The 23,581-nt window shown below is 37.7% G+C and overlaps 1 protein-coding gene across 3 annotated transcripts in view; it reads left to right on the top strand.

Moving 5' to 3' along the window:
• Positions 1 to 23,581, top strand: part of hydin (HYDIN, axonemal central pair apparatus protein) — a 137,936-nt gene that overhangs the window by 54,756 nt on the left and 59,599 nt on the right. For all 3 annotated transcript variants that reach the window (XM_002931686.5, XM_012961640.3, XM_031900834.1), the window contains exons 22-36: positions 13 to 153; positions 1,341 to 1,654; positions 4,340 to 4,454; positions 5,196 to 5,315; positions 5,981 to 6,190; positions 7,662 to 7,793; positions 9,807 to 9,984; positions 10,304 to 10,428; positions 10,553 to 10,662; positions 12,949 to 13,085; positions 14,416 to 14,543; positions 15,055 to 15,246; positions 20,171 to 20,320; positions 21,719 to 21,958; positions 22,661 to 22,823. In XM_002931686.5, the coding sequence (XP_002931732.3) occupies positions 13 to 153; positions 1,341 to 1,654; positions 4,340 to 4,454; positions 5,196 to 5,315; positions 5,981 to 6,190; positions 7,662 to 7,793; positions 9,807 to 9,984; positions 10,304 to 10,428; positions 10,553 to 10,662; positions 12,949 to 13,085; positions 14,416 to 14,543; positions 15,055 to 15,246; positions 20,171 to 20,320; positions 21,719 to 21,958; positions 22,661 to 22,823 (2,455 nt within the window). The remainder of the gene's footprint in view (positions 1 to 12; positions 154 to 1,340; positions 1,655 to 4,339; positions 4,455 to 5,195; positions 5,316 to 5,980; positions 6,191 to 7,661; positions 7,794 to 9,806; positions 9,985 to 10,303; positions 10,429 to 10,552; positions 10,663 to 12,948; positions 13,086 to 14,415; positions 14,544 to 15,054; positions 15,247 to 20,170; positions 20,321 to 21,718; positions 21,959 to 22,660; positions 22,824 to 23,581) is intronic.

The raw sequence follows: 23,581 nt of genomic DNA, 5'->3' as shown, positions 1-23,581 counted from the left end.
CTTATTTTCCAGCAACCAGATGACTGTCTTGTTCCTATGTCTAAATCATTGAAAATGAAAAACATTTCTTCTCTTCCGCTGACAATATTTCTGACTTTGAGTGAGCCATTCTCTTTATGCAATAATGATCCTCTTGGAAATGGAGAAGCAAAGGTAATCTGACATGCATAACAGTATTTATTCATATTCATATTTTCATAGCTATAAGATACTAAGCCAGTGTTTCTTTAAAATTTTTTCAAGGGACCCAGATATAATATGGGAGTCAAGAATTGACGTAGACTAAATTATAAGTCAAAATTTTATTGCAGTGTGTTGTGCAGGTAGAAATTTTACTGTATGTGTTTTTATATTTTGAATAAGAAAATAGGTATATTTCAGGGATCCCCAACCTTTCTTACTTGTGAGCCGCAGTCAAATGTAAAAAGACTTGGAGAGCAACACAAGCATCATGGAGGTGCCAAATAAGGGCTAAGATTGGCTATTAGGTAGCCTCTATGCACACTATCAGCTTACAGGAGGCTTTACTTGGTAGTAAAACTTGCCACCAAGTCAGGAATTCAAAAATAACTACCTGGTTTGGGAGAACTGAGAGCAACATCCAAGAGGGTTGGTGAGCAACACTGTTGCTCACGAGCCACTGGTTGGGGATCACTGTTTTAGACAATACAATTTGACATTTAATCTTAATAGTCCTATAGTGTAAAATACAAAGAGGTGTATACTTATACAGATGTTGTTAGCTGACTTGGCTACACCCATGTCGGCAGCTTAGTGGCATATGTATTGGACCAATATGATGGCCTGCCTGACTGATAGCTTAGCTAGCAGGAAAATTCCATGATGTGAGGACAGTAACAGGCTTCTCCTGGCAGGTCTTCATATGCTCTCATGTGATTCAATCAGTGTCCTGACTGAACCAGCCTGAATTGGGTAATGGGGGCCAAATCGGGCACAAAATGTGCTTGTTTTGCAAACTTGCAGAACAACTTGTTCAGCTTATATGGTAAGCTTAAGTTTAATTCATTTTATTATTCATTTAGTTTTCAAGTGTTATTTTCAATTTATTTAAAAAGTGGTGCATGACCTAAAGTGTTCAATATGAATTTACTCATTGGCTATTATTAATATGGTTCCATTCACCTTTTTAACTCTTGCAAAAGTTCCCACTTGCACTGATTACCCCCCAATTTAGAGATATTCCATTGTAAATTCAATGTATGCATTGGAAATAAGGTTTGGTGGCAAGGATTAATTTCATGTTTTATATTTCATCTTGAGTTTATCCTGTATATTTTTTTTTGTATCTTGTTGAAAGTTATTCATTTATGTCTTTGCAGCCTCAAATTCTGGAAGCTGGAGAAGAAAACGTAATTACTGTAAGATTTGATCCAACTTATATCCATGATTTAAGGAGTCAAATAATAGATGACGTTTTGACAATCCAATATGCTGAGCACCCAAACACTGACCATGTTTCCATTAAGGCTGAAGTTCACTTTCCAAACCTACACTTCCCTACAACACAGATCCACTTTGGTTGCATCTTAAATGACACTGAAAGTGTACAAGAGCTCACAGTTACAAACTCCAGCCCTTTGCCAGTTCAGTATCACTGGTCATACCTCACTGAGAACTTGGACTGTCAAATCAGGTAACTGAAGGAATCAGGCATATGTAAGAACATAATACTGCTGCAAACATTTTTTACTGTAATATTGTAACTTGTCATAATACTGTTAGTTAATGAGGTCTGGTATATCCTTAGAATTAAGTGGGTGACAGAAGGTACAGAGTATGGCATTTAGCTTCTCTTTATTTGGCAGCTATATAAATGCAAGTCACAGTGGAACAAATAGAAAAATAACCAAATTCATCTTTGGAGGAATTTTTACAATCTCAATGTAGTGAGGTAACAAAGCATTAAGATTCCTTTTTTTAATATAATTTTTTTACTGACATTTACGAATCAAACCGATCCACTACTGTCATAGTGAAGTTCACGTATATACAGCATGTATATATTAGCATCCATAGAAAAGTCACACAAATATTCAAAATGCAATGTTCAGTACATTTGGAAAGCATTAACATAAGGTTCTGGAAATATAGAGCAACATTCAGACAACTGTCTGGTCATAACCAAGATGTCAATAGATTTATAAATATAAAAACTAAACTAAATGAAAGAAACACCAGTCTAACAGAAGACCATTATCAAGGGAAGGATCATGTTGGAGGGCTGCAGAGTTATCAACCTTACGTCAACACACATATAACTTCTCGTAAGTATCCAGAAGAATACTGGACCTTTTCTCCTGTGACATTATTCAGTCCACTTTATTTTTTAATTAAATAAGTTCAAATTTGTTTTGTTTTCTTTACCCTTAAAAAACTTAATTTGAACATGGGGCAGTTCCTCTGGTTGCAGTCATTGCTTCTTTGGGTAACGTGAAACACAGAATATATTCTATTGTATACTATTGCACCATGTGCACTGACTTCCACATCCCTTAAAGCACATAGAATCTGCCATAGGGACAAATTCCACTATACAAGCAAGTACCAGATACCACCTAAATAGAGCTTTATAATTAGTTTTTGCTAATGAATCATTTCTAGTGGATCTCTTTACATTGAGCAAAATTTGCCATTTGACAGTCCATATCTTTCTGCCATCATGCGATATATGACATATCAGGTGTGGTTGTTGAATAAAGTTACTGTAAAGACTAGAACAAATTTTTGGCTTTCAGAAAATTAGGACACCAATGCATATCAGTGTTTAAAGAAGGTTTTTGGTATGTCCGCACTGCGATCTGCGCACCATTAGGATTGAGCATAATGTAGAAGTTGATACAATCTGAATTGTTGCACTGAGTATTATTCTGTAAATGTCTGTGGAGCAGGTGGCTCAGTTAGGGAGAATAAGAGCCCAAATGCAGAAATATTGTGTTCTGTCCCCACCTGATAGCAATTGCAAAGCAGGAAAGGATAGGGGATTGAGAAAAAAGGGAATTGCTGAAGTATGCGTCTGAAGGTGTGGTGTAAGCATAAACTGTCTGTTGTGGTTTCTCTAATAGAATGACATCAAACTAAAGCTGCTTGGGAGTATGGTTGTGTCAAAATGGACTCTATTGAGGGCAATGGATTGTTGTATGGAGAGTAAGAGTATGGAAAATTTGGGCTGCTTTATAATAGAATGATAGTTTTAGAAAGCCCAAAGGTTTATTTTATATAAACTTGACTTAGAAAATTACAAAATTCTGTGTATGCAGGTTCACCAGTACTGTGCAGAAGCCGGTTGATGTGTCAAGGGATAAAATCTTCTGCTGTAATGAAAATTGCAACAAACTGATAAAGAGAAGTAAACATCTGGAGCACACATGTTAATAAAATAGACATAGCCACAAAATGGTTTTCGTGTTCAGTTATCCTTTTAGTCTACAGTTTTATTACTTTTGTTACATTTTATTACTTATCCATATGAATTATTACAAACAGAGCCCAAAAAGCTTTATAATAAAAAAAAATATTATAGGAAAAATATGCTAGGAAACTGGCAAACTCAGCTTTTTGGGCTCTGTTTGTAATAATTCATATGGACCTTACTGTAGAAAGAAACTGTACGATTATTATGTGAAAATGCTTATTGTACATTAGTATCATAATTTAATATTAGTAGATTGCTTTTTTGTTGTGTGACGTGCCGAACATGCCCATGTATATATTCTGAAATTTATACATTTATCTATTGTTTATTTTTAGGAACCGCCTCTACGGTAAATGCATTATTTATGTGTGCACTTGGAGTGGAATGGGCTGCCATTAGGGTTGTACAGAGGGTACTCCAGTCAGAGGCCCTGTGGCAGAGGGGCCGAACAGTCTTGCTATTCTAAGGCTGTGAAGGGGTGGGGCTTATAGGGGAGTAATTGGGGTTTGGATGAATCATGGGTGGGGTATTAGGATAATGAGGCATAGTCGGGGTGGATTAGGGTTATGATCATGTGTACATGGGGCCTTTTTTATCATTGCAGCACCATTCAATTTGTTTACATGCACATGGCACAGGGGCCCAAGTAACCAATGGGCTAATAATTGGAGTCCCCTGGTGTAGAAATTGCTAAGTTAATAGTATGAGGCCCCCATAATTACTAATGGCAGTCTTGCCCATATCTTAGGGACTTTGGACAGTAAATCTGTGCTGGTTATATGTCCCTTCCCCCTCCCTCTGAGAGGTATTTGCCACTGTAAGGGCTCTACCTCCCTCATGCATTAAATATGAGTCAAAGTAACTTCTAATTAATTTTTTCTTGTATGTTCCCCTTTGGTTCCTCAGAGATGCAGATCTTAAGGAGCCAGAAACTGGTCAGACAAGCTGTATAGAAGACAATGGGATAATACCTAGCACTGAGCTAAACTTCCAAGATCTTAATGAAAACTCTGATGGAAAGGTAAATGTTTCTATCTTCCAGTGTGTTTTTCTGTGGTTCACATACCTCCCAACTGTCCCGATTTTCGCAGGACAGTCCCTCTTTTAACAGTTTAGCCTGCAGTCCTGAATTCTAACAGAAAAGTCCCTCATTTCCCTTTCATCTTTTGAACTGAATGCTAAAAAAGATACACATTTAATTAAAAAGTATCTTTTGGCAGGGAGCCCAGAAAGTTAACAAGCTTCATCTGCACTTACATTGTTTTTCACATTTAATTAAATAAGTGGGATTTTGGCAGGGAGCCCAGAAAGTTAACAAATTACACCTGCATTTAGATACAATTGTAACTAATGAGCTAAACAGGTTTCTTGGGGGAACTGAGACTTGCAACATAAAGGGCAATTTCAGCTTTTTTAGCAAAACTGTAATAACACATTAAACAATACCCCAAAACCCCCAGCAAGTGTTCAAACTTTAAATAACCTGCCAAATTTTGTAAAATGGGAGTGGTATATTGGGGGTGTGGTAGAAAAAATGGGCTATGCGCACCATTTCTTTTTGTCCCTCTTTCCATTTTCCAATTGTTGGGAGGTATGCGCTCCTCTCCAACTCAGTTTGTCCTACATCTTTTTTTTAGCAAGTTAATATCTCATAGGTTTTTATATTTTTTTTTTGTTTTATTCTTTCTTTGCTTTGCTGAGGTTTTTCCTATATCCTTCCCATATTGATTAAAGTGCCTGTATCATTTTCTGTTCTGACCAGGATTTGATGTCAGAAAGTGATCTAGATGGGTTAAGCCAGGATCATCATTTAAGTGATTTGCCCATTGTAGATAAAATTTCTGTGTCAGAGAAGGATCATGTAATAACCGGAGTGGAAGAGGTAAGCATTACTGTTAGCTTTATAGCTCGATCCTATGCACATTTGCATTTAGCTTTATTTATATTTTTGTGAACTCAAATTGGATGGTTGTGCCGCAAGAACCTTGCCCTAATTAATGATATATATATATATATATATATATATATATATATATATATATATATATATGAATATTTCTCTACTGCAGAGAAATATTAATGTATGTGATATATTGACAAAAAAATCTCATTGTCAGTGTCCTATCACGCATAAACTGTGTTTGAGTTTTGTCTAAAAGTATCTTTTTTTATTGAATTAGTCCTGTGGAACCATTGTATCATTGCAAACCTGGTGAAGTGTTCTTATTTTAGAAAGGTACTATGATAAAACTGCACATGACAGGCATCAAATAATTCAGATCCTCTAGATAAAATTATAATTATTTTAAATCCACAATGTTTAAGATAAAAATAAGTGTGAGATTTATAGGCATTTTATCTTTGAACTTTTAAACAGAACTTTAAACAGAAAATTGTAGCAATATTGCATGCCTGGTCCAAGCATGCCACCTACTGATCAACCCACTATGCTCATGTGTGTGAATGCAAAAGACATGGCAGATAATTATATGGGGATATTCCTCCTACTTAGTGAAACCAAATTGTGTTCTTTGCTTTATCCTCCAGGTTTTCGATATAATGCCTCTTTTTGGGACATTACAGCCAGGAGAAAGTCAAATAATATGCTTCACTTTTTATGGACATGCTGGCATCAGTGCACAAGCAAAAGCACTTTGTAAAGTGAGTGGTGGGCCAACCTATGAAATAAGTCTTCAAGGAGAGGCCTCACTTGTCAGTTATACTCTGAATACAAAAGACATTAATTATGGAATACAGGTAAACTAATAAAACATAGTGCTTTAATGTTCCACAATAAAATTGTTTATAGGTATAGCACATCACATCTTTATCCTACTCTACCTATTTGTATACCTGTCCTACTGTAACTATTTGTATACAAGGAATAGTTAATTAAAAAAGAAGCTCATTCAAGTTACACTTTAAAATATGTTATTCAATATTTGTTTATTTTATCACTGTGATATTTGAATTATTACCCTTTGTTTTCTGCGTCTTTCTGGCCTTTAACTGAAACTGTTGGGAGTCCCACCCCCGTAATATTTCATTCTTACTACCAAACTGCTGCCTTGTTGCTAGAGTAAATAGGATCCTTGGAACCAGATAGATATTTAAATTCCAAACTGGAGTGCAGCAGAACAAAAATGTCAATAATTAAAAAATAAAAACATGAAGACTAATAATGTTTTAGAATACTGGTTGCTTCACTGTCCCAAAGACACATTTAAGGTGAAATAACCTGTTAATGTAATAAGTATATTGTAAGTTACCAACCTTTACTGAAGGAAAAAAGTGGTTCTGTAGTGTCAAAAGTATCTGGAACTATTTAGAAAAACTTAGTTTTAATATAATAACAATAACATATAATAACAATAATATAGTTATTATTACAAACGAGAAACTCCAAATTAAAAAAAAACTACCAATTAAATAAAGGCTGTTACAGTTTGCCTAGGACAGCTTCCATTGACTTCTACTTGGCCTCACCAACTTTTACAAATAACAAAAAAATTGCGTTTTAGGGTAATTATTTAAATACACGGTTTTTAGCGCTAAAACATACAATTTGGGGAAATATAGAAATACATCTGGTCTTTATACCGACATGTTGATTTGTTCAAAATAAATGCTTGTGGGTCTCACAACATCGTTGAGCAGTAGATTTAAGTTACCTTTTGTCAACCGCAGGGCTGGAACTAGAAGTAGGCAGAAGAGGCAGCTGCCTAGGGCTCAACGATTGGAGGTGCCAGGCAGGAACCTCTCCTGCCTACCCCTAGCCTGCACTCCCTTCTCTTGCCCCCGCCAGTTGTCATTATTCGGTGGGGGCAATGACCCCCTCCTCCCCGCTTGACGGAACTGCACATGCGCGCACACGCGAGGAGGGGGAAGGGGCGAGGTGGCTGGCTGGGTTGTTATATTTTCACTGCTCCAAAGAAAATATCAGTATACAACATTGCAAAATAATTTGCTTTGTAATATGTATGTTACAGGCCATAGCTAACTAACCGGGGCTAGTTAACTGTAAACATAGAGATTCTCCTTGGTTCCCTCCTATATGGTGACTGCTTTTTGATGTTTAGATATTGTCTGTATTCCTGTTACTTCACCACTTGATAAAGACACATTACTTCCATATTCTTTTAACTTTTCAGTTCTTGTTAAAAGCAGGTGACATGTGAATTTCTCTTAGCTGTTTATTATTGGATCTCTTTCATTTCTTTCTACACAGCGGTTTGATCAGGTGGCTGAGGCAAGTATTATACTCAAGAACACTGGGAAGGTCAGCTTTCCATTTACTGTGCTTAACCAAAACTGTGAGGGGACCATGATACCTGGGGAGCCCCTGGTACAGCCAGTCAGCGTAAGTGCCTATTTTACCAACCATCTGTCAGCATTTCCAAAGATCTGTTTTTTGTTTTTTTTTAATTTGAGTCAGTTTTTCTACAGAAGATATAAAGCTGCTGTGCTAAAAGTATTTTTCACTCTTGCTTCTGTTAATTTACTTACAGTAGTTTCCAAGTGTGCTACTAACTCTTTGTCTGGTCTCTTAATTTTGTAGGGATCCGTTAAAAGAACACCACTGGGAAACATATACAAGTTCTATTTTTTTAAAAAACCATTAGAGGAAACTCAGTAAAGTGGTTTAGCACAAAATAAATAATAATCAAGGTACTTTATAGCTATGGCGAATTTTTGCAAATTTTTCTACAGGGCTATTGGGTTTTTTTCCATTTTTTTCTCTTTTACTTCTTTTTTCAAGTAATAAAATACAACCGTCAATCAGACATAAGTTGGCCATTTTAATCGTCTTCCAACGAATGTTTGGATATTGATCGTAAGTTTCAATGCAACGATCTAAAACTAACATTCAGACTGAATTTGTAGTAAAAGCAAATCGGAGGATGTTCACAGCCCAAAAATGATACAAAACAATGTTTCATACAATTATATTGGTGTGTGTATGGCCAGCTTTAGATTTCATAGATTCTCCCAAACAACAAAATGGCATAGTGTGACCATTCCTCTAAAGGTGGCCATACACGTTCAGATTTTACTCTTCCGAGGGGTGCTAGCCAGTGTGCCATTTACAGCGAGAGTAAGGGTTAATAGCTTATTTGGTATTTTATTTTATTTTTTTTTAATTCAGGTAGTTTTTATTGAGCATACAGTATACGGTACAACATCGGAGATATACAGTTAATATGCATGCAATACTTATTCGATTAACATTGTCAATAAAGGTATGGTTCCTTCGCAGGCTCGTATGGTTTTTATTATACATCAACTCTTATTTCAAGTGCTATTGCTTATACATGCAAAAACCCTGTATACACATTATTGATCGCTGGCTGTGTTGGGGGGGGGGTGTCTGTCCAGCCATTGATCCCATATCTTGTGGAATTTAGTGGGGCTGCCTCTTTTGAGGTATATTAATTGTTCCAGCTTGTAGGTTTCGGCAACTAGGTTTTCCCAGTTGCGGATATTTGGGGGGATCGTGCTTTTCCAATTTTGTGTTATAAGTTTTTTGGCTAGGAAGAGTGCTTCACTAATAAATATACGGTGGTATTGATTGGGAACGGCTTTACTAAGAATATTTAGCAAGCAGACTTTAGGAGTCCTGGGTAGAGTACTTTGCACTATGGTATCTAGCTCATCTAGAATGGCAGACCAATATGGTTTGATGCGGGAGCAATCCCAGAGCATATGTATCAGCGTACCCTTCTCTATATTGTACCTTGTACAGGTGTCTGGTATGGCTGGATAGATAGAGTGCAGCCTGGTTGGTGTATAGTAAGCTCTGTGTATAGTATATAGTGGGATCATGCGAAGCCGGTAGCATACAGATATTGTTTGATGTGACTCTTGTGCTTCTTGCCATTCGTCATCTAGTATTATTTCGGTGTCTACTTCCCACCTGCTACGTAGATTTTCTAGTGGTTTTGCTCTACTTTCTTGGAGAAGTAGTGCATATAGAGTAGAGATTAGCCCTTTAGTGGAGGGTCTGTTAATATGGGATAGTAACCGGTTCTTACATATTATTAGTGGTTCTTTTTTGTGGGCCAGCTGTAGAGCTTTTTTGATTCTGTTGTATTGCAACCATTGGTTGTTCGGTATGTCCCAAACTTGTCTAAGTGTTCTAAAGGGTACCACGCCACGTCTTGGTATTTTATTTACACCTGAAACAATAGAAGGGGGAATGTTAAAAAGTGTGGCTGGGTCTAGCTACTGTATGCATTTGTGACATTGTAATCTAAAAGGTTTCAATGCCTCTGGCTTATTCTGCAGTGGAAAGTTGTATTAAAGTGTTACCACAAGGTACCATAAGTACCAGATTACAGTGTAGCTCTGATGGTGTCTTGTCATCTGGTTTCAGGGTCACATTGCTGCTGGTGAGGAGGGGGTCCTTAAGGTATCCTTTTTCCCTGGGATTCCAGAATCTTTCCAGAGGGTTATTCAGCTACAAGTGGCTCATTTTGAACCAGAAAGCATTACTCTTCAAGGGGAGGCAGTGTTCCCCAGAATCTGTTTGGATCTTCCTCGTAACATTAAAGGTAAAATTCCACTTGAGAATCACCATATTTATTTTTCTCAGATGCTTTCCACTGCTGTCCCTTCTTTTTTGAAAAACCTTCAAGTCCTGGACCTGTCCTCCTCTCAGTCTAGCCCAACTGCTGTCATTTAGCCTCTGTTCACTGTATGCTTAGCGCAACTAACTTAGTGCAATTTTAATGGTTATTTTCAAGTATTCTATATACATTGATTTATAAAATGCCCCTTACTGAAGTATTACATTAGCTTTTATTATTCTGCCATTTTCCATTCCTGCAATAATATTGTTCTTGTTTTGTATTCTACTCCTTTTTTGTGTAGAAAATGAGAAGTTGCAGGCCTATTTGAGAGAGGCAGAGGGGAACATGATGGAAACAAAGCACATTATGAACAGTTTAGTGCCATCTACAAACATGGAAACTTCTTTTGAGCCACCTAATACTGCTGTAAGAGCAAAAAGAATGAATTTAAGGCTTTTTAATCTGCTAATACAAATGTTTTATATGTGCCTTTACTTGGTTTGACAATTTTTTGTCAATTCACTTTGACTGTCACTTTGTTTTTTAATAGATGGACAGTTTGTTAATGATGGAGATGGAACGCTTATTTTTAAAGGAACATGCAACAGAGCAGCTGCTGTCTAGAGAGGGTGTCCACACAGTTCAGCAAAAACTTCTCAAGTGAGTTCTTTATGATAGTGTGTGGTGCAATGATAGTGTGTTGTGACCGTATATTATTTAAAGGACATGTAAACCCCACACACAAAAATGTAATCAGTGAACAGCCTATTTGAAATCTTTCAATACCTGCCACACTGGTTGTCCAGAGGTTAACATCTCCTTAATCACTTAGATTTCCTTCTCCTCCTGTAACCCACTCGACCCCCCCCTCAGGAATTTGCTTTGATTCCGTTCTTGCCAGACATGCTCAGTTCTAAGCTCAGATTACTAAACACGCCCCCCAGTCTAGCAGCCAGTGAAGAGATGGCATTGCTGGTTCCCATAGAAACTCAGCTCTAGCTGTCAGCTTCAATTTTTTTCTCCTGAGCTCAGCTTTACCATTACAGTGCTCAAACAAAGCAGAACTTTTATCAGAGACAGTTCTGCCTGTGTGAGCCTGTATTCTTGATGAAATGTATGCTGAATAAGGGTCTGTGTGCAGATTTAAATGTGTCTGATTATTCATCAGAAGAAAATGGCAATCGGGTGAAAGCTGCTATTTGCTTTAGGAAAATGTGATCCTGCTGGCAAGTAGGGGGGATATATGTAGTACAAATGATGCCATTTGGGTGGGGGAGACTTTTTAATATGAAACTCAGTATTTGCTTTCTATGAATAAAAAACAAGCGACAATGAAGAAAACAACATTTGAAATTTTAATGTTAAGGCAGATTACACAAAAGAAATATCATGTGGTTGGACAAAGGTACCAAGAATGTATATAGTGTAAGCGAGGGTGTCGTTGAGGCCTATGTCAACTTGCCTCATAGCAAAAGTGGCACCAAGTATTTAAAATATATATATAAGGATATTATGCTCTAAGGGCCCTAATGGTTTTTTTTACAAAGTTAGGTAGGAAAGCATTGGTCAAAGAACAATACAGGTATGGGACCTAATATACAGAATGCTTCCTGATAAGGGATCTTTATGTACTTTGGATCACCATACCTTAAGTCTACTAAAAAAATAATTTAAACATTAAGTAAACTCAATAGGATTGTTTTGCCTCCAATAAGGATTTCTTATATCTTAGTTAGGATTAAGTACAAGGTATTGTTTTATATTTACAGAAAAAGGAATTTTAAAAATGTGAATTATTTGTTTATAATAGAGTCTTTGAGAGATGGCCTTCCTGTAATTCACTGCTTTCTGGATAACTGGATTACAGATCCCATACCTATACTTAATATAAACGTAGGGAAGCCGCGGGTTATACAGGTTCGGGCCGACCTCGGCACATCACTTGTGGGTCGCAAGTGGGTTGGGATTGAATGCTTTGGCTCCCTCTCCCTGACCTAACACTGTCGGCCTGTACCTTCTGGCTCCTGAATACAGGGCAGAAACTGGGGTCGATTAGGGTTTGGGTTGGGAGTGGGCAGGATAGGGTTGGGTGTAGGTTGGATTGTAGACCCGCACATCACTAGTCAGAGGTTTAGCACAGTGAGCAGAACTTGATGGAGCTGGGTATTGCTCCTTATAGTTATGCCACTTGGACACAGTACAAGAAACAAGCTGGTTTACACCTGCACAATCTGATTAAAGCTCATGACTTGGTCCCTCTTGGCCAAGTCAGCAGATTAGTGTAAAGCTAGCCGTATATGCACCGATATAATCGTACAAAACTACATTTAAGCTAAATGGTTTTCCAGATAATAGATCCCATACCTGTATAATAATTAAGGGAACATTGCTGTACAAAATGGAATAGATTAATAACAACTTTCACTGATATAAAGTGAATAAAAAATTTAAGTGCCCAGCTCCATAGATTGTTGGGGGAAATAAGTACAGCTGAGATGTTTTGTGAACTGAATTTGAGCTTTAAAATGGGTTTGGAATATGTTGTTGATTGTTTTCATGCAAATGATCTGCTTAAATAGTTGGACTTGCTGAGTAATCAGAGCCAATTTTTTAGAATTTTTTTCTCCATCTGTTCCACTCATCTTCATCCTAGTTTCTACATGTGCTTGAGTTCTTTCTGACATTAGTAACCATTAGAAAAACAATGCTTTGTGTTGCTTCTAAGCAATATCATACATGTTACATTTACTTATTTACAGTATTTGACATCTGTTGGTAGCAAAAATATGTTAAGTACATAGTATAACTTTATGGTTTTATATAGTATTTTTTATAGTTACTTACTCTTGTTTAACATCTTACACAATTTTCTCTTTCTACCATGATGTATGTGGAATTTCTGAGATTTCACAAATAAAAGAGTTTTGATGTGTAATTTATTTCCAGGGTCCTTTTGCCTGATTACCTTTTGGATTTTGGCTATGTCATTCTGGGAGATGTTCGCACATATATTGTCAAAATAACAAACACAGGTCACTTTCCTGTGTGCTTTCGGGCAGACCGACGTGGGCTAGTTGATTCAGGTAGATTAATTATCTGCACTTGGAGTTTGTACTGTGATTGTGATATTCTCAGTGGTAACCTGGGAAGGATCAGTTATGATTGTTCTGTTCGATTAATTGGTTTGTTTCATCTAATACAACACTGCTCTGTATTTTAGGGGTGTATAAATATATAATATGTAACAGTTTTTCATCCTTAATATGACTGGTGTGCATGACTACCGAAGTACTATGTCTGTGTGTTTGGTTAATAATTAGATTTATGCATATAGATTTAAAGCACTTTTTAGTATATTTTAATAGAACATTTGCTTTATGTGTTTTTTAAAGGAGAAGGAAAGACTAATAAAGAGTTAATCTCAAACTGCAGGCATACCTTCAGTTGTCTCAATAGTGCCCTTAAGTCTCCCCATATTTCACCTGTTCAAAAGATCTGAAGCCAAACAGGAAGAAAAAACGCTGAGCTGTGTAAAGAAAGTTCCCATAATGCCACACTCCCGCACAGACACCCAGACCAAGTGGACATGCTCAGTTAGTTAGACTAGGGGGCAGATAAACTAATCCACGAATGGGAAAAATTCGGATTGGAAACAAAAATTTTTGAAGATCGCAAATATCCCGAAAATGCTTACGGAAAAATCGTATTAGTCATGATAATATCGCATTGGTGATCCGAAAGTCAAGAAATTTTCGTACAGAACCATTGTAAACAGCGATAAAACCTTTCCGATTTTTTCGAGCAAGTGTACGAAAAGGTCGTGTGGTGTATGAAAAAGTCGTGCGGACGCCCGAAAAATTCGGCAAAAATACGCTTTGAACATTTGAATGGACGCTCCGAGCGCTTCCTGCTTTTGTAAATGTGCCCCTATGAGTGAGCTTCCTGCTGATTGGCTCAGATCCACATTCCTAAGGGGGGGGGGGGAGTGAGTTCTTATCATTCTTGAGGGAGGGGGGAGCAGGAGAGAGCAGAAAGCAGAGAGCTGCGTGTCTGGCACATGAATTACAGACACAAGAAATCTTTTCACAGAGAAGTCAGTGCAGCATTTCTGTGAGTGCTTATGGCTGTATTTACATAGACCTTTCTGATAAAGCTTACTTAGTTTTTACCTTTCTTTCTCCTTTAAGGTGACAATATAATAAAAGAAGTATCTTTAGGTTAATCGTGCTTGGAAATGGACCTCATTTTATGATGTTTACTCATCTGTTGGGCTTTTTCTTTTCGATTCTCATAAAAATGCTTATGGGAAAAAAACATGGTGATCTGCATCCAAAAAGTGCACTTAGCATCATAAGATGGAAATGAGCCTTGATGTGTGAATTTTGTTACTAAATTTCCTCTCTATTCACACAGGATTCAGTACAGAGTTAGATCGAGTGAAAAACTTACCTTGCTGTCAGACTGAGACTTTCCAAGTTAAGTTTGATCCTAGAGGTGCCAACCTTAACCTTGGACTTGTGGAAGCTGTAATGATTATCCAGGTAAAAAAACATAATCTGTTGTGTGCATTTATATAAAATGTCTGTAGACAAAAAGTTACATTAAAAAAAATGGGCTTATTGTTAATATAAATTGAAATGTTAGACTCTTAAAATCTTCGGTCTTTTTTCAACCCAACATGACTTTGTAATAATGTGACTTTGTTATAACTATGTAACCTAACCTTAAAGCAAAAAACTGACTTTATTCCCACATTAGTAGATTGCCAAATACCACATACCATTAATAAAAGCATTAATTATGTACAGTTGTTAAAAAATGTCCCATGTCCATCAAAACCACATTGGATTAGAGAGTATGGGTCACTCCATATAATATAGTATCATATATGGTGTGTGGTATTTGGAAATCTAAAAATGTGGGAATAAAGTCAGGCTATTGCTGTAAGATTAGTGTTTTTCATGGACACATTACTGCTGGAGCTCAGTCCGGATCTGCACCATTGAAATGTTTGCATATTTAGCAGTATATAAATATATATTTTTTTCTTAGGTATCTGGAGGATCCAAATTTCCAGTGCGACTAAGGGCAACAGTGACAATGCCTTCTTTGTGTACTTCAAGTGACAGGGTGGAATTTAGTCCTGTGCAGTGTGGGCAATGTGAAATCAGGTCTATACAGCTTTACAACCCTCTGCCTGTGCTGTGTGAATGGGCTGTAATGAGCCAGGATAATGAAATCAAGGTAGAGTTTTTTATTTAAGCCTTTTGACAACAATAACCTTATTTGGATGTTTATTCTAATAAAATTTGTTTTCTGTGAACTGTTTTGTCTTCTATTAAAACATGTATAAATATTTTTTAGTTTACATAATAACATAACAAATGATGCCATAACATAATAACATAACATATGATATATTATAATGTAGCCAATAGAAACATTCATCAAAAATATTTAAATAGTTCAAGTTCTATTCCTTTTTCCCATTAGACAGAAAAAAATATATATTTTGAAAAATTTTTTTGTATCTGACTAATAGAAAAGGGGAAAGCTTCTCTAGCTGGCATGTCCTTATCACTATCCACAGCTTTTTAGAATTTTTTTTTTTTTTTAAATATGACTGACTTCTGACAAGTTCAGAAGATTTTTCTGATACAGTAATGGTGTGACTAGAAGGTAGATCATGGCAGTCACTAATGAAGTTGGCAGCAAAAGAAACCCCTTAAAGGAGAAGGAAAGGCTCATAAAGAGTTAATCTCAATCTGCAGGCATACCTTCAGTAGTCTCAATAGTGCCCCGTAAGTCTCCCCATATTTCTCCCGTTCAGATGAGCTGTGTAAAGAAAGTTCCCATAATGCCTCGCTCCTGCACCGAGACCCAGACCAAGTGTACATGCTCAGTTAGTTAGACTATGAGTCAGCTTCCTGCTGATTGGCTCAGATCCACATTCCTAAGGGGGATGTGAGTTTTTAGCATTCTTGAGGGAGGGGGGAGCAGGAGAGGGGAGAGAGCTGCATCTCTCTGGCAGAGGAAAACAGACACAAGAACTCTTTTGACAGAGGACTCGGTGCAGCGTTTTTGTGAGTGCTTATGGCTGTATTTACATAGACCTTTCTGATGAAGCTTACTTAGTTTTTACCTTTCTTTCTCCTTTAAGTCATGCATTAGCAACTCCAATTTGCTGTGCATATTTTTGACAGAAAATACTGTGGTATTGTGCCCTTTAATCAAAGTAATAGATTAATGATAACCACCCAGTTAACAATGCGCTGTATTCCTTTATTAGCCCTGTAAATTTTAAAAAATGTTTTCTTTATTATTATCAGTTTGTGATAGTGTTCCTAGAAATCTGCCTTTTTTGTAATGGGAAGACTCAGTGATGCGGTAGGAAGCAATGAGCCACTGTTGTATTAGGAAGCACCAGTAGGAGGCAATTGGGAACATAGGAGATTATCATAGGATGCTATGAGGTTGTGTATTTGAATTCTGAATGTCTCTTTTGAGGCACTTTCATAAGTGAGTGTAGTTACAAATCATGCTTCAGTAACCATATCATGGATAGTTTAATTCCTATGTGTGATCAAAATGTTTAGCTGATGTTTGGGGGTTGCTTTGCTGCCCCTTGCACTGGGTGCCTTGAGTCTATGCAAGGCATCATGAAATCAGGAGATTTCAAGACATCAAGGCATCTTAGAGCTCAATGTTGAACTCAGTACAGGTATGGGATTCTTTATCTGGAAAGCCGTGATTCAGAAAGGCCATCTCCCATAGACTCCATGTATACTTTATTATAAGCAAATAAGTCTAGTTTTTAAAAATGATTTTTCTCTCTAAAAATACAATAGTACCTTGTACTTGATCCAAACTAAAATATAATTAATCATTATTGCAGGCAAAACAATCCTATTGGGTTTATTCAATATTTAAATGATTTTTAGCAGACTTACGTTATACAGATCCATATTATGGAAAGATCCTTTATCTGGAAAACCCCAGGTCCCGAGCATTCTAGATAACAGGTCCTATACCTGTACTAGAAAGCTGGATCTCTGTCACAGGTCATGGGACCATTGGGACACAAAGCACACTTCAAAAGACTCTCAGGAATGAGTAGAAACATACCACTGCACTGTTCTAAAGTGATCAGCAGTGAGTCCACTTCTAAATCCCATTAATGACTTGTGATGAAATCCGCAGTTTGGAGAAGGCATCCTTTAAAGTGGACCTGTCACCCAGACATAAAAAGCTGTATAATAAAAGTCCTTTTCAAATTAATCATTAAACCCAAAATATTTTTTTTATTACCACATCCATACCCATTATAAAAGCATTTTAGAATCCCAGCTGTCAATCATATAATGCCTGCCCCGCCTCTATGCCTTAGGCATAGAGGTGGGGCAGACAGTTACTTTCAATTCAGAACTTCTTAGATGTTGCTGCTCTCCTCACATTCGCCCTCATCTAATTGTGTAACCAGTGCATAGGCATGAGCATCAGGTCCCCCCATACTGGCACAGAAACAAGATTTTGGCGTGATGCAATGCCTGCTTTGATAACAGTGTCCACAAAATGGCCCCTGCCTGCTTGCTGCAATTGTGAATTCCAAGGCCGAAGAAAATAAGATTAAAATAATTTATACAGTGTAAGTAAAGTTTATTTTGCTTGCCAAACACAATAGAAAACAATTTGAAATTATTTCTTAAGGTGACAGGTCCGCTTTAAAATCTGGCTGAACTGAAACAGTGTTCTGAAAAATATGTTAAGTTCTGGATGGAATAACAAAGTGTTAGAGTGGAGTGTTAAAGTGGACCAGATCTATTTCAAATATTTTATTTTTATTTTTATCTTAAAGAGATACTGACACCAGAAATGAAACCCTTTGTTATAACTGTCATAACATTGTCTTTGCATGCATTTATAATTTTACCATATAAGTGTTTGCCCAGTGCTTTTTTTTTTAATAAGTTTTTATTTAGAGTTTTAACATTTAACAGCAACAATAACAGTTTAGAGGAAAGAGAGAAAGAAGGAAGGAAGAAGAAGGTATATAGAGCTTTAGCAAGCCTGGCGAGTTTATCCAGATTGTGTATTTACCCAGGTGTCCCACACCACATTAAACTTGGCTGGACAGCCTCTGGAAATGTAGACCAATTTTTGTGTAGGTAGCACATCATTGACTAGTTTTTTCCAGAGGGTAAGCGAGGGGGCAGTTGTCGATTTTTAATTTAGCAAAATGGCTTTTTTTAACATAGAATAGCAATTGCAAGTAACACAACCGTTGATATACCGATAACCCCAAGTCCTCTAGCACTACCAATAAGATCTTTGGAGAGCGAATGCTGGGAAAAGCCAATGTTTCATTGATGTATTTCAGTATTGCCAACCATAGTTGTTGAATGGCTGGGCATTCCCAAAATACATGAAGAAACAAGCCTACTGCTGTATTACATTTGGGACATAGGTCTGATGTTTGAGGATATATCTTTGCTAGTCTGTGGGGTGTTAAAGCACAGTTAACACATTTAATTTGAATAAACCTGTCTCTGACTGACATTGTTGTTTTGGGAATCTGGTCAAGAGCATCGTCCCACATTTCATCATCCAGGTCTGGTATATCGCTGTGCCATTTAGCCTTGGCCTTAGCTAGGGGGTTTGGGGTGGATTGCCATAGTAGACTATTAAACCACAACATAACCTTACGTAAGTCTGGTCTATTCAGGCATTTTTCAAGTGAGGTATCCGTCACCTGTATCGGTCTAATAGGGAACTGGGCGTAAAAGGCATGCCTGAGTTGTAGGTACCCTCCTTGAGGGTCCAAGATTGTTTCAGTTCCCCATCCTTCACAATATCCTGCAATGTTTTGATGCCTTTACCTGCCCATTGACTAATCTCGGGCATAAAGTCAAAATGGGCCATAAAATGGGGGTTTTGGATTGTACCATAAAGGAGTTCAAGAAGGCCAAATCTGAGGGGATTTTTGTGCTTGTTTGAGAGATCTTTGAAAGATTGTAATCACCGTGAGCATTGGGCTGGTGTGTGAGGGGCCTCGGTAGGGGAGTTTAGCTAGCAAAAAAGAACGTAGGGCCGCGGCTTCAAGCATGACAGCAGGCATTAACCACCAGTGTGCATAAACAAGCTGACTGGCCCAAAAATAGAGTTTAAAATCTGGCAATGCCGGCCTGCCTTTGGTTCTGGGCGCTTGTAGAATTTTTATATTGAGGCCCAGAGTAAGCCCTGAATTATTTTATTAAGGTGATTAAACTATTGGGCTCTGGGGATTACCACCTGAATTCTAGAGATCAGGGACTGCATAATTGGTGTGAGATTGAGAGTTTCAAACTTATTGAAATCTTTTATGAATCATAATTCCTAGGTATTTGAAATTAGATACCACCTGTAGTCCCTCAATGTGGGTTTGTAGGGCACCGGGTAGTGGCTCAATGGGTCCTATTAATTTGAAGCCCAGAAAACAATCCAAAGGCTGAGGCTGCCCTCAACAATTCTGTCAAGGATGCATTAGAGTTAGCTAGGTAGATGAGCATGTCATCCGCATACAGGGAAATCTTTTCTTCAATGGAGTGCAGTCTGGATGTGAATGGCCAGTGTCTCGATCACCAAAGCGAATATCTTTGGGGATAGGGGGCAACCTTACCTGTCCCATGCTGGAGGGTTATGTCCTCCGAAAGCACCCCATTAACTAGGACTTTTGCCTGAGGACGGTTGTATAATTGCCTAACCCACATACAGAATCTGGGCCCCAGCCCATATTGTGGCAAAACCTCCCACAAATACTGCCATTGAACTGTGTCAAATGCTTTGGCTGTATCTAAGGAGACTACAATTCCAAATTGGAGTATTATCTATGAATATTAATTTGCCCAGTGCTTTTACATTACACATCCAATCCTCATGTTCCTCTACGAGGGGGCTGCCATATTTGTGCAGCAGGAGTCCGTTAGCATTAGAAGCTATATCAGGCTAAGGTCATAATTGTGCTGCATATCAGACTCATGGATGACACATTTAACTTTGGTAGGAGAGAGACTTTGTCATAAGCTTTTAATATATGAAATTATTTAATATAAAATTAATATATGATAAAAAATACTATTGGATAAGGTGTAAGTTGAAAGTTTATAAAACTTACTAAGCTTGTACTTTACAGATAGACAAACACACACCTCTTCACCTACGTAAGAAATTGCGTCAGGACATGAAACCCAAGCCACCTATCTTTGAGCTGATGCCTGCAGCTGGAATTCTACTTCCTTCTCAGAAGAAAAATGTAGAAATTCGGTTCTTCCCTCAGGAAGAGGTAAAATACCCTTAATTAGAGAGAGGGTAAGAGAAGAGAAGGGGATATTTTATGCTAATACAAAACTTTTGGTGCAACAACTGGGCATTGTGGAGCAACAACACTCTGACCTACAATGAGAGGTGTTGAGCTGAAAGTCTGGTTTTAAAAAACCACAGCACAAAAATATACATGGTATACTTAGAAAACCTGATTAATGTCAGAAATGTAACTGGGAGAGGTCAAGAAAACATCCTATATACTGCCAATGAGAGTTCAAGAACTGCACTGCACCTACAGGTATAGGGGTACAACACCCAAACACTCCACACATCTTTGTCCTATAGCGGAGCAGGTTGCTTGTGCTTTTCAAAGAAATCCCGCCCCCATCTTTTTGTGGCAGTACTCTGAACACCCCAATTTTTCCATTGATTTTAACAGGGAAGATCTTCAAGCTGCTGCCACAGATTTGAAGCCACACTCACCAAACTTGAATAACTTAATCATGGGGTCACTACGAAACAGCAACACTTGCTGGATAACCCAAAGTGGGAGGAGCCAACAACAGCCAATCAAATTTTACCCATTGACTTTAAAATGCTACCAATCTTAGATCTTTGACGCCACACTCACCAAACTTGAATCACATAGTCATGGGGTCAACCCAAATGAAAAGCTGATGTTTGGTGGATGCCCAAAAGTGAAAGGAACAACAGCCAATCAGATTTCACCCATTCTCACAGTATTAACACCAAGGTCCCCAAACTCTTAACATCTGGTCACTGGTGGACTGCAGGTCAAGGTTATTAAAAGTGGATGGAGCCACCAGCAGCTAATCAAATTTAATCCGTCGAATGTCATTATTTTACATTTAAAACACTCCCATTCTCACACTATTTATGTCAGGGTTCCCAAACTCAGCATAGTCAGTCACTGGGTGACTACATATTCAAGGATAGAAAAGTGGGTGGAGCCACCAATAGTCAATCAGATTTATCTTGATGATTTTAATTGGGAAATTCAAACTAAAGTTAAAGATTAAAAAAAGTAGGCATTAATGCCAGGGTCCCAACACTTTGTAGAGTTAGTCACTGGTGGACAATTCAAGGTTAATAACCACCAGTCAGATGTCACTCATTGACTTGAGTAGGGAAATCTAAATTGCTGCCATTCTGACACTATTAAAACCAGGGTCCCAAACTTTGCACAGTGTTTTTTACTATATGACCATGATGCAGTCCAAGGTTTAAAATACTAGGTGGATCCAACAACAGACAATCAGATTGCATTCAGTGACTTTGCATGTTTTCAAACCATCATGAAGTTTGTTCTCAAACTTCCCTCTCTAGTCTTGCTCTTGCTTTTTTACTCACTTTTAAACCTATATATATTTATCTGATTTCTGCTATTGTGTCACAGAAACTGTATAGCCAACGCTTGGTGCTGCAGGTTGCTCAGAGTAGTCAGCGCGTGATGATCCTAGTGGAGGGGAAGGGAATGGAACCTCGTTTGGAATTTACCCCCTCTGTGCTGGAACTAGGTCCTGTTCTTCCATTTAGCTCTGGGGATGATGTTGAAGTTCTTGTGAAGAATCCCTGCAGCTTTCCCATAGAGTTCTATTGCTTGGAGATGGACAAGCAGTACTTGGAAGAAGAGAAGGTTAGTAGTGTGCTGTCCATATGGGAGGGCAATTGGTTAGCACAATAAGGACCTACAGGTCTACCATTCCCCACCTCAAAATAAAGTGAACTGCTGGTCTTTTTTGATTTATGCTCTGTCTTAATGAGAAACATGCTTGGCCAGGACTTTAGAGCAAGGCAGAATAGGCAAGTTACTCTGGTCCAGAATGCAGGCAAAGTTGGGTCAATCTAGTACTGCAGGAAACCCTTACTTCCTCTTAAAGATCCTCATAATTAACCATTGGGCTGTTGGATTGTGCAATTTGCCTCTCCACTTCTATTGCATCAATAAAAGGGATGCGCCAAATCCACTTTTTTTTTAGATTTGGATGAACACCAAATCTTTTGTGAAAGATTTTGCCAAATGAACACAAACCAAATCCTACTTAACGTATGAAAATCACACAGAAGAATAAATCTGTGTGTGAAACAACAGTTTCTGTTGTCACACATGACACATATGATTTTAGGGATTCAGTTTTGGTTCAGTCAAATACTTCAATTTGCCCAAATCGACTTAGAATTGGCCAAATCCCAAACCGCAACTGGTGTTTGGTGCATCCCTTATTAATGTCCAGCTGAATGTCATGCTGTTCCATAGTGTGAATAACTTGCAAATTGTGTCAGTATGCAGGCTGTGGACGATTGTTTGTAACTTTGTGGTAATATTTTTTGGATTAAGATTCTTCGGATGCTTAAAGGCTATGACTCACAGAACACTTTGCTGCTTCCACCTCGGATTCCTGGGGAGAAATTGCCATATGAGATTCTCGAGTATTATGAGGAGCAAAAACGATTACAAGAGGAAATTGTACATCCCCTCTTGACCGATCATCAGGAGAGTGGTGAGCATCCATGGGTGATAATGTGTACTGGATCTATTATTGTGTATATTATGTCTTATTGCATAACTACATTATTGTCCCAGGTGCACCAGTTTTATTTAACAGTAACCAGATTTACATGTGTTTGTGTGCTGTTTTCACTATCTGTCTGCCCAATATCTGTCTGTTATTTCTGCAGCTAGTGGTCCTACCTGCTAGCCCATTTAATAATGGTGATACAGTGTAATACATAGTTGAACTAAATGTGCCCCTACAGGAAATAAGTGGAGGCCTCCACTGTAAAGTATAAGTGGGCTAACAGGCACTGGCATAGTTCCCATTTTATGTATATCACTTTAAATGAGATGTCAACCAACGTAGTAAAAAATTTCCAGTTCAATACCCAAAATCACTCCTTTAGATGATATTAATAAAAATCAAATTGCTAACTCTATCACCACATTTAAGTTATCCCTACTACACTGAGTGGAGGGAGCAGAAAGCAGGGATTATTCAAGGCAATACACATATAGACAATATTTTACACATTTGAAATTACATTTGGAATTAGTCTTTGTAAAGGAATCCAAATACTTTTAGCATTGCTGGAGTACCACTTACTGTATCTGCCACTAATTTTAATCGTACATGAAACGCATTTTTACATGTAAATTAGCTGATATGATTATATCACATTTCACAAAATACTTTCTGTAGTTCATAATGCTTGTATAAGAAACAAATACTGGTGTTTGTTAAGCTTGTCTGTCACTCCAAGG

The sequence above is a fragment of the Xenopus tropicalis genome, chromosome 4 (genome assembly GCF_000004195.4).
Source record: "Xenopus tropicalis strain Nigerian chromosome 4, UCB_Xtro_10.0, whole genome shotgun sequence".
Lineage (NCBI taxonomy): Eukaryota > Metazoa > Chordata > Amphibia > Anura > Pipidae > Xenopus > Xenopus tropicalis.
Note: the sequence above shows the minus strand (reverse complement) of the source record. Positions and strands in the feature narration are given on the sequence as shown.